The sequence below is a fragment of the Struthio camelus genome, chromosome 10 (genome assembly GCF_040807025.1).
Source record: "Struthio camelus isolate bStrCam1 chromosome 10, bStrCam1.hap1, whole genome shotgun sequence".
Classification (NCBI taxonomy): Eukaryota; Metazoa; Chordata; class Aves; order Struthioniformes; family Struthionidae; genus Struthio; species Struthio camelus.
The window spans coordinates 14365073-14380363 of NC_090951.1; the positions used below are offsets into that span (position 1 = coordinate 14365073).

Here is a 15291-nt window from a genome sequence, read left to right on the forward strand (position 1 = left end):
AAAATATTAAAAACTTAAGTTTCACTTTTACCTTAAAGTTATCATAGAAAACAAACTAATTTGCAAAAAAGAAGGTCATAAGTGCCTGAAAAGGAAACATAGCTTTGCTAAGACTTAAGAATTGGGGGAAGGAGGGCACAATTAAAGCCTTATACTAATAATATTAATAGACTTGCACTCTTTGTTCAACTCAAAACTAATACAAATGCAAATTTTCAGAAGGGAAGACTTACTACATAAATTAGTTTCAACAGAGGATCTCTAAGACCTTGCACCTACTAGTCCTATATACCCTGAAGGAGCTAAAAAGCTTTTGTGGAAAAGTAAGTTGATTTTCTATTTTAAAATTCTTTTTGGAATCATTAACAAAAGCAACACAAGTATAAGATGTCTTATAGAATACTATGAAGGAAGCAAAACGATCCTACCCATGGGAACAGCAAAGTCACACTCCAATGAACTTATCTGAAGAATAACTCTCTTCATAAATCTAGCTAGTTTCCATTTCAGCATTGTTTCTGTTTATGATACTTACACGGTCACCATTATAATAGCATGCAGCCACATATCAGCCTCATATACTTTAAAGTATTTATTTCCACAATACGCATGCGTGGCAGAGTCCTGCTAGTCCTGTTTCGCAGACAGGAACGTGAAATTAGGAAAACCGTTACCACAAAATGCGCTGGTGGAAAAGCTATTTTCAGAGTATTTTCTCAATACTCTTATTCTTTTCTTTACTCTCCTTTTGCCTAGTAACTTTCGTGTTCTATATCAAGTGTTTCTCCAGTCTAGAGGATAATCCTACAAAAAGTTATCAATATGTACACAGCTACTCCCCGTGCAGTCTCCTGGTTAGGGAATGCAGCCGTAACTGTTTCAGAGATTGCACTCGTTACAACGATAAGTCTTTCAAGCAAGGATGTGTGCAAATATACTAACAATCACAAAACCCTTGTAAAATGCACTTATGTAGACAAAGTAAGTCTGTAGTTGTACTTGCAAAAGAAAATATACTCGTCAACTCAAAGACTTCCACAAACTGGTTCAGATCCCTCCTTCCCCTTCTGCATGTAGAAGGGATTCCATATGATACAGTCAAGAACAAAACACAACAGTTATCAAGCTTGTTAAATTATTTTCATTTGAATTTTTAAAAGAGTCAGTAATGTATCCTTTTTTCCCTATTGATATTTGACAATTTATCAAATACAATTATTTAAAAATAGACATATATTACAGTAAATAGTTTAGAAAGAATATTACTTGATTAGCCTTTTCAAAAAAGCATAAACACCCACCCTTTCCAACAGGAAGCAAGAAGACATAGCTCAGACTTTTGAGGTATTTCAAATGCATCTGCCTTTTAAATTAAACAACAATCTGTGTGTCAAACGTTCAATGACATCAATTAGTTAAACAGTTTTGGAGAAATCACCCAAAATCCTCCCCTGAAAAACGCTCTGCATTTGCATTTCCTGCTATATACATCTGGATGAAGTACTATTTCCAAAAAGTATTTGAAGTCTAGAGCGGTGCCAACATACACTCAGCTTCTTTACGTAAGCCCGACTGAATGGAATCAATTAAGGATCTTACTGTCCTTATAAAATTCTTCCAAGAGCCTCATTTTCCTCTGCCGCACATAGCAACAGTCACCTCTCACATGTACTGTTTTTATTTCTCAGTTCATTCCTATCAATATATTCTACAGCTTTTTTTCAGTGTATAACATACACTCCAAAGTCCAAACCAAAGGAAGGTGGCAATAGTTTTTCTACAAAATGCTCCCACCTGTGCTTTAAGCTCTTGAAGGCAGTCTCAATACACATAAACATCTAGCTTGAGACCAATTTTCCTCAGGCTTTTATTTTACGCTCATAGTAAATGGGATGTTCAGCTGTTTCTTAAACACCACTAGTTTCTCAGCCATTGCCTCTATACCTAAATACTGTTCAACAGTCACCTAGATTACACTTTTTCTTGAAAGTCAGGTTTCAGTTTTACTTTCTGCAGACAGAAGTGTGTTACAGTTTGCTCCGTTATGTAATAATACATAGCACTTTTTATTTTAAAATGCTGTACAAGCATTAACTAATCTGCACAATACCCCTGTGAGGGAGGTAAGTATTACTCTCTCCTATTTTACAGCTGAAGAAATAGACAGTCAAAGTGATTTGCCCTGGGCCACACTGCATGCCAGCAGGACAGCTGGGAATACCAACAAGTTCCCAGCTCCCAGCTCCATGGTCAACCTACTGGTTTGCTCCTGCATCCCTGCTAATCAGGAAACAAGGATTACTCATCAGCCAAAGGAGAGCTTTTCCTGTGATCAAACTAGTTAGGTGAGAGGCCTTGCTCTCCTGGAAAAGGGTTCATGCATATAACCAAAAGGGAAGCACAGCTTACTGTGTTTTAAACTTGCCAACATGCATACCAAAAGCCTCTGACTAGTCATGATTCTTCGAATTTTAAAAATCTACTGGATTTAAAGAGAAACAATTCATCTTAAAACCTACAAGTCTCTTTATTAAATGAGACCCCCAGAAACATCCTTAAAGTAAGAGGGGCTTCATAGTCTCCTCCTCTTACTAGCCAGTGGTTTAAGCTTCTTATAGCTTTTTAAGAGGGATTGAACTGGAGGCTGTTGTCCAACTTTGTCACATTCAATAACCCTAGAAAGTCTGACGTGGCTTTCAGGTGAACCCTAATAGTTCCTATTTACATGTCTCAGTTACTGCTTGGAAAGATAGTTTAACACCATAGACAAGCTAGAATTTTTAGGACTGATTTCCAGGACTACTAAAAAGAAAAGATATTTGAATCATAAATCAGCAGATTTCTTCTGCACAGCAGTCTGACTACTTACAAACAGTGAGATGTCTTTACATTCAGACCATTCTTTTCCAGCTGCCTTATTAGTCTGAAAGGACTTGACTGGCTTCCCTTCCACCATGATGAGCCATTCTTAAGAAGCAGCCCACTGCTTTCTACATATATACTGATACAGAAAAAAATAATTGGGGAACACATTTCATGTTGTTGAAATGAAGTCCAGTGAAGCCAGGTTTTACGAGACATGACAACACACTAATGCCAAACTGACACAAATTCTCATGCATGCATTTTGGCTTTAATGGGTTAATTAGCCTGGCTGGATACAAATTTTAATTATCTGAGTTTGACATTAATGTCCTTGGAGTGTTGTCTGTAAGGATTTGGGGAATCATAGACATCATTTTAGTTACTTCTGGAAACTGTGTGTTACACTGGGATTTAAATAGTAAGAAGAGACAAGAATAGTGAGAACAGGTTGATCTATTTTGAAAAGTCAAGACTTTATGAAACAGGACAAAGTGAGATGAAGCTGAAGCTTGGTCTGCCTTGCTTAGTCCAGTTAAGTCTTTGAGCAAGTTTTGTGAATATAACGTAAGAAAGAAGAAAAAGCTAGGAAAATTAGAAGAGATCTCCTCTTGGGATAAGTGACTGGACGTAATTTTAACTTAAGTATATCACAAAACTCTATACGCAATTTGAGATTTAAAGTTAAGATCTCTTCATCGTCTAACACAGTTTCTCAAGCAGCAGATAACCAGCCTTAAGATGGTTATCTATACAAAGTGTTTATACATGCCAGAGAACAACCACCTACTGTCAGTAGCCCAGTTCCTCCGGAGAGCGAACTGAGTATTTATACCTGGAGGCAGTAATTCAATGGCTTCTCACTGCCCACCACAGAAATACTGGGCTGCCCCCACCTCATTTCAGACGCAGATGGAAAGTTACATGAGGGCACCACAGAGCGGCATTTTGCATCTAAAATCTTTCATCACCAGTGTTCCAGAAGAACTATGACTAACCCATGAACAAAAAAAGAATTCCTATCATACTGCTAATGCATACATACAATAAATACTTGTTAGCATTACAGAAGATGGAGGCAAAGTATCGTGCAATCCAATGCACATATTCCACTTCTGCATTCTTGGGGATGAAAGGCATTTCCTCGTGAAAGTACAGAGCTACGGTGCAAACACAATTAATGGAACAAATTACGGCACGCTAAGAGAAGTGTTCTATGTATTTTCTTGCATTGGGGGGTCTACAGAAGCAAATTAATCATCTGAGGAATTTAACTGTACTTCAACAAATATGTATTTGATCTGCAACAAAATATTTTTAGATGATAATTATACAACAAACCACCACAGGTTATTTGAAAGAAATGAGATCTGCAGTTCTATAGAAAGATTCTACTGAGAGCTTTTCAAAACACCTTTCTATGTTCTATTCTATTCTGTCCGTTTTTCTAGGGATACATTAGCTTTAAGATTCAAAAGAGAATCCTGATTCCTTTTTTTTGTATATAGATTTAAGCCCTCTGATTGTGACGTTTCTTCTTTGTAACAGCAACTGCGCTAGTTCTTTAAAACGCAGAACTCTGCAATTCACACATTTATAGAGTAGCTTTGTACCTCTTAAACAGACCCTCCTCCAATCCGTTTTATGTGTTTTCTTGGTGTCAAAGCCAAAGTCATTTGGATTTTCAACTGTAAAAATTTGTATAAATAATTTGGTTATAGAAATACTAAGTAAACGTGTCACATGTGTCTTTTAGGCTCACACACACCCATGTAACTGCTAGAATTCTAGCAGTACAATTAAATTGTTCCTAACTGTAGCTGGATGGCATTTAGACAATCTCCTCTGCTGATCAGTAAGAATTATAGAAAGGTAAGGGCTTCTCCAAATCACAACACGCAACAGAAAAGAGTCCGTTCTCCTTACTCTCTTCCACTGTGATCTGGTTAAAATACCGAGACTGTGGTCCTGTGAGAAACTAAACATCTCCTGGGAACTGCAGAGCAAATTTAGAGCACTCAGCACTTTAGAGGATCAGGTCCTAACTTAACACAAGGGTAACTAAGGAAGTGATGGAGGTTATCAAACTAAAAAGTGATAATCTCAAAAAATGGTTAAAAAAAAAAAAAAACCAAAAGTACTGTGAAAGAATATTCTCCAACGTGCAGAAACACTGCAGAAAAAATACAATTTTTAAAATAAAGAAAAGCAGCAGCTAGATTTCTTTGTAACATTACCTGCATCTTTTGTTCTTTTCTCCCAAAAAAGTGAGTAGGCAAGTTTGTGTTATGCTCTTTAGAATATAAAGCAAGTTATTTTCACCCTTGGATGAAACATTAAAACCTCTAAAGACCTCACTCATTCACAGATGAGAAATGGAAAGCTTCCTTTTATATATTTTGGAGACAATATCCTTTTTTCTGGAAACGCTGATAAGGAACAAATTCAGCCTCATCCTCATCCGCCTGGATCATCTTATTTACTAAAAACAATGGTATCTTTTAAACTCTATATACTAAGCTATCGGTCAATTTTGATTGACACAAATATTTGTATTAAAGGTTACATACTGCAATTTACAATTGAGTACTATCACAATACTGTATGTTAATGTAATCAGTATTTTCATTTCATGAATTCATTTGCAGTATGACACTGCAAGGGTATTCTTATATACATTGAAGACACAATTACTAAGTAGTTCAACAATTCTCCTTTAAGTGGGATTTTTTTTATCTGATAATTTTTTAACACAATAAAACCACTCCTAGTTTTGTGTGCATGTTTTAATTTCTCACCTCTTGAAGTGTTCAGACACTTGGAATACCTAGCATACCAAATTAATCCACAAATATTTACCAAAAAAAAAATCTATTTAATTTCTTTCCATAGTAACTATCACAGGGACTATTGTAATGAAAAATTTCCCATTTTGAAGAATTAATGCGATTACTGATATAGGGAAAAAATTTAATTTATATCATCACAAACACGTAAAAGATATAATCCCATATTCGCGAAAAGAATCTTTATTCCCTCTTTGAATTCTGAAACAATACAGTCTTGCCTTGAGGAGAACAGAAATACTATGAAGTACCTTAAGCAAGATAATTGTAAGAGAAAAAACTACAATTGCATTATTGTTGTGCTAAACTGTGACATACTTAAAAAGCTAATTTCTTTTATTATAATGGAATTTGGTGTGTGTATCCTTTAATCTACTTCATTATTTTTCATATTTTTACACATAAACACATGTGTAAAGTGTCTCCCATTATCTATATCACTTGGTTTAATGAACTACAACACTGTAACAAATTTAAAATAATTAAAAATATATTTAACCATTCTGTAAACTTCACTAGATTTTTTTAATAGTTCTGGGTCTAACTGAACATCTAGAGAGATCATAAAAACCATGTAGCAAATGAGAGTTACTGCAACTCAAATACTATACATCATCAATATTTTATGAAAAAGGTACTATTTGACAAGAGTGACTGTGCCCACTTTTACCCAATGCATTTCAACCAATCACAACGCTGAACAGTTTACAAAACTAACTCAAAAACTTACCAAACAAAAATTTATCCCCAAATCAGTGCTTTCTATAGCTGTGTCAGTTAAAGTGCATTTACCTTGAAAATTCAGTACGATCATCCTCCAACTATTCATTTCAATTAAATAAATTTCCACTAAGAAATTCATCTGCTGTAAGTGGGCATTTCTCTACTTCATAGAAGCAAACATTTTTTCACTTGTTCTCCTTTAAAAAGTGAATTTAACAAATCTACTAAGACAAAAAGGATGACTTAATTAGTACTAAGTAATGCTCAAAACCTTTATATACACTACACTCTTATTGCTATCCCTAACTTAAAAGGCTTTATTCATATTCGCTCTTATCATTTGATTTATCAGGCACCCCCCCTATTACTGCTTCTGCATGCCAACTCATATTGTCCATTCTCATATTTATCTCACATACACATAGGCAATCAAATTGCGAAGAAATTTTTTTGTGAATCTCGGTTAAACTGTTAGGTCTGTGACATCCTCAAAGGTAAACAGGCCCACCTGGTTAGCACAGCTCTTCAGTAGGGGGACCCCTGCAAAACTAGTCAAAGATACTAAAGGAAACTTCCCAGAACGAGCTGAGAAACAACATTCAGAAATAAATGAGTCACAACAATCTCCTACCCTTTTCTACCTGACAGCCAGTTCCACTAGAAAAACTAAGAAATGCTAAACACTACTCAGGAACAGGTGGATTTGCCATACTTTCCTACTCTCCTATACTCAGAAGGATGAGACATGAGATGGTAAACAGTGAAAATGTGTCTTCTATTTCCTTATAACCCTTAATTTCTGCTAAAGTGTTGTATATCAGTGCTATACTAATTAAAATTCATTTCAGTTATCTGAACAGATTTGACCAGCTAGTCATGAAAAAATACCTACCTAAATAAAATATAGTAATACTGAATAAAATACGTAGGTCACAGAAGAAACTACCAACAAAAATTGCCGCTTTATGTACAGCGAGCAATTTCATCATGAACCTTTCTTTATGCTCTTCAGATCCCAATTCCTACATACTAAAGCCTTTAAGCATCCACTGGCCTTAAGCACACGCTTAAGAAAGCTTTGCTGTGTTAGGACCTTCTGACTAGCACACAGGATATTCAGGACTGCTTAAAATGTAATCCCTTGAAGTAAGCATGCCCTCTTTTCCAGTGAGTATGACCTACTCATGAAATTTATGCCCCCCCAAAAAAAAAGAATAGGTGCTAAAATTGAACCGTGTGCGTCACTGTAACAATAATGCAAAATATACATCACCCCGTAAATTATGAAGCCACTACAAACACAAAAACCCAGTGAAATCAGAAGTCATACCTACTAAACTACAGTGCCACATAGAAAAAGAGACTTTAAAATAATATTTGTGAATCAGTCTTTCACATTTGTGCCGCAAGTAGCCAATTCACATTATTTATCAATGGCTTACACATCTTTTATGCACATAACTTTTTTCCTAATTAAAATAAACAAAATCTCCAAGATTCTCCTTTCATTTGCCCTCATTTAATGCGAAAATGGTTGAAAGAGTTTCAGTCAGTTTTATTTTTTATAGGATACAACTGTATCAGTGAAAAAAAATTTACTTTTTCCAGCATCATACATACTAATATCGCTTTTATCATCCAAAACTGCCAGTGGTCTTTTAAATAAAAAGTTTTTTAGTTAATATCAGTGTTTTGGAGCCTCCCACTGGCAGTCATCACACAGCTGAAAAGTGAACCATCAGCTGAATGGAGGGTTTATATCCAGGCATCAATGACTATTTTGCTTTAAAAGAAATGAGTATTTCTGAGTTCATATTTTAAATGCAATTTAAAAGATCATAAAGGAAAAGAATCCAGCATTTACTGTGTGTCTCCCAGCAGACTACTTAATGTTCAAACATCTACTATGCAAAGGTCAAATGATTTCACTGAATGTAATGGTGACAAAAGTGTTCTGAAGCGCTGAAAAAAATATAAGATGATCAAGGAAAGAGATATGGACCTCAGATCTTGCAAGAGTCACAATAAATATTGTAGATTCAGTTCAATAAGAAAGAAAATTGCTAAGTTATGGCAAGAGAACCAGATTAAGATAGATATAATAGATAAAATACAAATCACTTACTTTTGGTAATGTTCTTCATAAAGGAAATATTTTAAAGTAACACAGCCAATGAATTTTTATTAGAAAAAAAACTTTTACAGATATACTGCTTGTATAGAATTGCAAAAAACATATTCAGAGGGAGAGCCTCTGAGATGCTCTGCTATAGGTAGCAACATGAATAGCTGAACTTATAAACAAAAATCTAATGTAAATAGTTATGCTAGCTGTAACATAAACAGGGTAAAGCTGCTGTAAGTAGTCATTCAAGAATGAGACCGATTATAGATATTTAGGTAAAACAGATATGAAAAAGACTTACTCAAATGCTTATCCAAATCTAACAGCAAAGGCTAATAGGTACCAATTTACTTTGCATTTTACTGCGCTTTCCCTTCTCGCACCTTTACATCAAATATCTTAGGCTCTCATTCTTTCTAAGATAAAGAAGTTCCAAAACGCACCATACACAATGCTCACTGTTGATCCAGAATGTTGCCTGGTTCTCCTGGCTCTTCAATGCCAAGCTCCCAGTAGCAAGTAAAAAAAAGCTGGAAACAAAAAGTAACTGCCAATCTCTCTCTATGATCCTAATCTGCTGCTATCTGAGAAGAAAAACGGTCATCAGTGGTGCGTGATCTGGAGATCAAGTGGATCTCTCCACACCAATGGAGAGGAACATAAAAGGCAGAAGGCAGAAATGCAGTTGAGTAGCAGGTCCAGAAGAACAAGTAAGAGAAAGTCCAAGCAGGAGTAATGCATGTATAGAGGGAGAAGAAAGCTGGAACACATGTACTGACAAAAAAAAAAAAAAAAAAAAAAAAAAAAAAGAGAGAGCAAGGCAGCAAAGAAGTAAGAGAAAAGACAAGGGAACAGAACATAGGAAAGAGGGAATTTAAGAGCAGAAGTACAATGCGATGTCCACTTTCTGGAAAAGAAAATAGCATTTCCTCACATTAAATAAAAGTGATAGGTTTTTTTTTTTTTTTTTTTTTTTACTTTTGCATGCTCATAAACTCATGAGCAAATCTTGACTGATCTTGTATTCTAACATCTAGCATCAAAACCTACATTTTGGTAACTTAGGTGGGTGTGTCATGAAGAAATAAATATAAAAAGCTCTGGTTAGATGCATTAAAAAAAAAAACCCAAATAGATAGATTCCATGAAATACCAAGTAAAGATGAAAAATAACATGCTACATTGATACTACATCTAAATGATATTTCTGCTAGGCAGCTCATCAAAAAAAGATGATGTAAATGTTAGCAATTTAATATATTAATACAAAAATAATAATTGTGACTACTAAATTACACTAAAAATCATACATACGTTTTTTTCTGTGCTCAACTAAGTCAACAGCCTGCTTTGCTGAGCATTTTGAAAACCAGTTGTCCCCAAGCAGAACAGTGACCTCATTGGTGTGGACAAGTTTTCCTGGCATGAAGGCAAGAGGTCCAAAAGGTACCTGTCAAAGGCACAGAGGAAACTGCTGAAAAAAATCACTAAAGAAAATAAAACCAGATAGGCATTCATGTCTACTTAGAGAGAAAAGTAAAAGTAAAATACAGAGTTAAATAAATTAAAATTCTACAGCACTGTTATTTAATGGCAAATTCTTCATAAATATTCAAATGACCAGATCCATTTGAATTTAGTATTGCACTTACAAAATGAGAAAAGTAGGATCTAACTAGAAAACCTGTTTCGGGGCATAAAACTATTGTGTAACTGAATGTTCATATGGAAAACAAACTCACTTTATCCTAACATGTAAGCCTTCATAATAAAAATACTGTTACTTGTTTAAGTTAAAATATTTACTATACACAGAATATATTCATTTCCCAGTAAAAGCAAGCCTAGCTTTGCTAAAACTTTAAAAATATTTTAGAGGAATGGTCAATTCAAAGATCAGTTGCTTTTTTGCATTATCTGTCTTGCTAATAATACATACACAGAAATCTCAGTTTAAGTTGTGGGACTACAGGCAAAAAACAGCAAGATCATAGAGAGTGCTTTCTCTCACTTTGTCTTATTGTTCACCAGTATGAAGCTCTCAAGCTTCAAGCAGTACTCTACCAACTACATGCACCTCTTCCAGTGACACTCTGGGCACAGCAAGTAATACATATAATCTGAATAATTAAGATAGTGATAAACATATTTTGTAATTTAAGAGGTGCTTCTTAAAATGTACTTTAAGAAGTACCGTACTTTAATATAGCTCACAATATATGGCACATTATTTTTAGGATCCCTCTAAGACACCTCGCAAGCCCACATTTTACTCACAGTCCACAGGCAAGTCCTATCACTTAGGACCAGCCTCACTACGACCTCACACGCGCCTCATGTACCAAAGTCCCCTGCATCTTTACGCTGACTCAGATCTACTACGACCTGGCTGCCTTTAGCCTTCAACCTCAAAGAAGTTAGGAGGTCAAAATCAAATTTGAGTTCAATGGAGGGAGCAAAACGCTAAGAACCACAGCCAGCTCAAATTTCGCTTTCTTATGATGGAGAGAGATCTGTTTTGGTCTATCTGTATCTGCTCCTTCTACTTTAGTCCTTTGCTGCCTTCCTCATTTCCTCGGGATCGCCAACCGCGTTCTCATCTCATTTTTGCTGAGGCAGAGCACTTGGCTCAGCAGCTCTGTTTCCCTGGAAAGAGATTTTCTCCAGCTTATGTATCCAGAAGGGTACCTGTATTTGAAACAATTCTGTAGCAGGCAGGATCTTAAGGTAACATCTATGCAGAATGTGTTTCTCCTGCACATGTACTCTTTCCGACTTAGATTTTCAAGTAGCAGGCTGCACCATTTGCCTGTTCACTCTTCCCCCCAAATGGTGAAAACAAAATTAAAAACATACGAAAATATTTGGCTAATAGGATAGGAACTATTTATATACATTTAAAATAACAGATGTGAGTTGATATTGCTGCTTTAACTAAGAATAAGCAATATCTAATTTTAAAAAAAGTATTTTTCTATGCTTTGAAAAAACATGATCATTTTGCTTTACATCATATGGCCATGCATATACAAACGATCACAGGATTAGACATATGTAACCTAGAGCTGAGCCATTCACATTAGTAAGGGAAACATTCTCTTTAACAACGCGATAAGAAGTGTGTTCCAACGCTGTTTTACTAAGAACTCAACAGCATACAGGATCAGGCTGCCAAGTAAGAAAGTAGTTGAGCACTTTGTGCTTAAATTAGCCATTCAGTTATTTATGGTATAACTTCCCCTGCTTTCAAAGATATATCTTGAATCAGACATTTAAAAAAAAGAGCCAAAACAGAGAAGCCAGTTTGTCCGGTCAAAATTCTTGTAAGCATGCACCAACAAAGTAAAGTCTAAATAGGGAGCCGCGCAGTTGCTACAAAAGGTTCCGAGAACAAAAGATTGCTATGTCAATGTGAAGATCAGTGAAACAAAAATTAGCAGCACCTCTTTATGTAAAAATCAATGTTCTAGGGTTTATTTCCATGAATCAGAAAATACTATGGCCACTTTCTTCTCAGGAAATGACTAAGTACCATAATTCAGTCATAATTACAGTTTTCTATACAATAGATTTACATATCAAACATGTCAGGTTTTGTGTTAGCATTTATGTCACCAGTTCTCAGTTGTCAGTAACATTATAATTTACAATGGAGAAAGGAGAAGGAAACAGAAGCAAAGGTTTAACTAGTACCATAATAAACGTAACATTATTAAGTACTATATGGCAACCTGAATAACACCTCATTGCCAGTGCAGAAACCTGAGATACTAAACATTTTACTGCACTATCTTAAATGAACTATACTATACATACCATGATATCGTAAGACAGTTTATCAGGCAATGTACTGAGTCGTTCTTGAAGAGCCTCATAATCACTCTCCACCTTCTTCCTGTTGACAAATTCAAGTTGATTCAATTTCATATCTGAAGTAAAGAGTTAATGGTTTTCTCCTAGTAACTCAATAAACTATTTTATTCATATACATATAGACTTATGATAGATTAGTAACTGATTTCTAAAAGACTCTGGGGGTGGCCAACATTATTATAAAATAATTTGTAGCTATTATGTGTATTAATATAACAATAGCCACATTATTATTCTAGATCATGCATGCATTTCTGAATTTGAACTTTGTATTGCCCAAAGAAAGAATCAGTTCCTTCACTGGGCTTTGGCATATCTCACTCACTCCATGTTCAAGCTCAACAATTATACCACCATCAGTATTTAGAAGAATAACTGACAATCTAGTTTATACTTTAGAAGAGGCAAATTCTTCAAAGTATTATTTTTCATAAAATATTCATGCCCTTGATTTGGGCTGACATAAATGTACAAGTCTTTAATTGATTCTGGTTTTCATATGAACTTTTTGTTCTTACTAAGTGTCAACATTCCTGAAAGATCATTTGACCGTTAAGGTTCTGCACCCTCTTGAAACCCTGATAAGCAATATAAATTTAGAACATCCATTCTACTCTTTCCTTATATGAAACAACATAAATAACAGTCTATGCTAGGTGCTGCTATAGAAGACAGAAATGGCTTCATGAACTTGGACAAATTATTCCCATGGTAGATACCTGACTCTTCAGAGAACTTTCCAAGATACAACATTTTAATTGCTGCAGGGATTTTCCTCTGAGTGTAAAACAAACAACTGTACTCCCTCTAAAAATCCTTCTTTGAAGCACTTATTCTGCTGCAGAAAGTCTTTTTAATGGACAACTGTCATTCTAAAGACTGGCAGATATCAGCTTCCACAGGAAGCATCTGGCATACAAACATTAAGTTGAATGATATTATTTACTTGTATTTCAAAATAGTACATATACTATACACAGTATTCAATTCTGGAATAGAAGGCAACTGAAAGCATAGAGCAGCACACTAAACAATGTTGACCTAGGATGCAAATTATAGGTTTTCTGAGGATAATTCAGAAAAGCAATCTATAAATTTGCTAAAAAGTGAATGTCATAGTTGACAACACAACTCAAAATATTATCAATGATTTTCTTAAATCTTATTCTTAGATTCGTAAGTGAAGTGAAATCTTCTTCAGCACTCATTACGAAACACTGTACGATACCCCAATGTTCGGTCTAATGTGCATCCACAGTTGAACTTTGCTATAATTACACTGCATTAAATCCGCAGTATTTCATATTTTAAGTTGCTGAACTTGTCCTGAACAAAAAATTTAGAATTTTAAATCACTCAGACACTAAAACTGCATTCCATATAATTAATTTACAAAAGATACTTGCTTCTTCTTCAGTTTAATGGTTCTTCAGTTTCTCCAAGTCATTTTGCACAAGTTTCTCTACTCATAGCCCTCATGAAAGTGAAAATATTACCTCCTTCCTTCAAAGAGGAAGGCCAAACTCATGAATAGTACAAAACTCATCGAGATGCTTGGAGGGAAAGCAATATGACAATTTGTTGCCGAAAACAAGTATTAATTACATAATAATAATATTTACAGAATCCAGTCTTTGCCTCATAGAGATCTGTATTGTCAGAAAAATGGACAATGACACTAACTAGTCCTACTAACTTAGTATTCCTCAAAATAAATACTGATTTTCAGGGAAGGAAATTTTTTAAAGTAGCATGGAAGATGTAGGAAGAAGGGAAGAATTCACTCTTCTAACTAGATCTCTTAGAATAACATTCCTTGAGAGAACTGCCTGAAGATCTCTCATCTGCCCCCATCCCCCCCCAAAATAAATAAATGTCAGCTTTTTGAACTAATTCCACTTGCTTTCTTTAAAAGGGAAGGAAATCTGACTGAACATAGCTTAGACAACATGCATAGGCTGTCATTAGAAATAGAAGGCCTTTCTTGCTACCCGTTGCTTGATCGGTTAATATGCTGACTAGAGAACTTTAAATGATGTTTAAAAAAAAAAAAAAAAAGTTTTTTTTCTAGAAGTCTAGACAGCATTTCCCTTTTTCTTTTTTTTTTTTAGCCAAGTATCTACTGCAAAACCAAGACTTAAAACTCAACAAAGACACTGTATTTTATACATTTCAAGCATCTAAAGTAATTTTGCCATCTGTAGGGAACTTTAAAGATTATAGCTACGGGAGTTTGAAAGGTCACCATGGGTCTTTTTGATGCTATCCTGATTTTGGATAAATGATTATGCATTTGAAAATTTTTCATTTTAATTGAAGAACGAGTAGCCAGGTACGTAGCACAAGATCAAATTTGCTGGTTTTGGGCCAACCAGAAACGTAGCCAAAAGTGAAAATCATCTTACATGGAAAAATGGAAAAAATAAAAAAAAAAAGTACTCGCTACAAAACAAAAACAAAACCCCTATAGTGAAGGTTTTTTCCATGTAACAAATACAAGGAGAAGACTCCATAGGAAAAGAATGGTATGAAAAATAAATATTGCCCCCGACTCGATGCAGTGTTAAAAACTCCCATCATTTCATGGCTGGAGGTCACTCTACGTTTGTAAGATTTCTTCATTTATCTGAAAAGAAGATAGTGCCATTAAGGTCCAACTGCTGCCGTTACTGAGTAATCTGATTAGGGTACAGCAGAAATCACTTGTTTCAAATACGGAAGGATTCTGATGCCCCAACTCATCACATTTTCTACTCTGGTAATCTTTGGAAGCAGACTTTCTTATGCGGTTATCCACCCTTCCACGGGAGCAAGGCCAACGGAAAGAATACCTGGGAAAGAGCAAAATACGTTTCTTCTTTT

General features: G+C 35.1%; 1 protein-coding gene across 2 annotated transcripts in view; it reads right to left on the reverse strand.

Moving 5' to 3' along the window:
- URI1 (URI1 prefoldin like chaperone) overlaps positions 1-15291 on the reverse strand; it is a 46031-nt gene that overhangs the window by 14397 nt on the left and 16343 nt on the right. For both annotated transcript variants that reach the window (XM_068955611.1, XM_068955610.1), the window contains exons 3-4: positions 12373-12451; positions 9871-10006 (exon numbers count right to left, since the gene is read on the reverse strand). In XM_068955611.1, coding sequence (XP_068811712.1) covers positions 9871-10006; positions 12373-12451 — 215 coding nt within the window. The remainder of the gene's footprint in view (positions 1-9870; positions 10007-12372; positions 12452-15291) is intronic.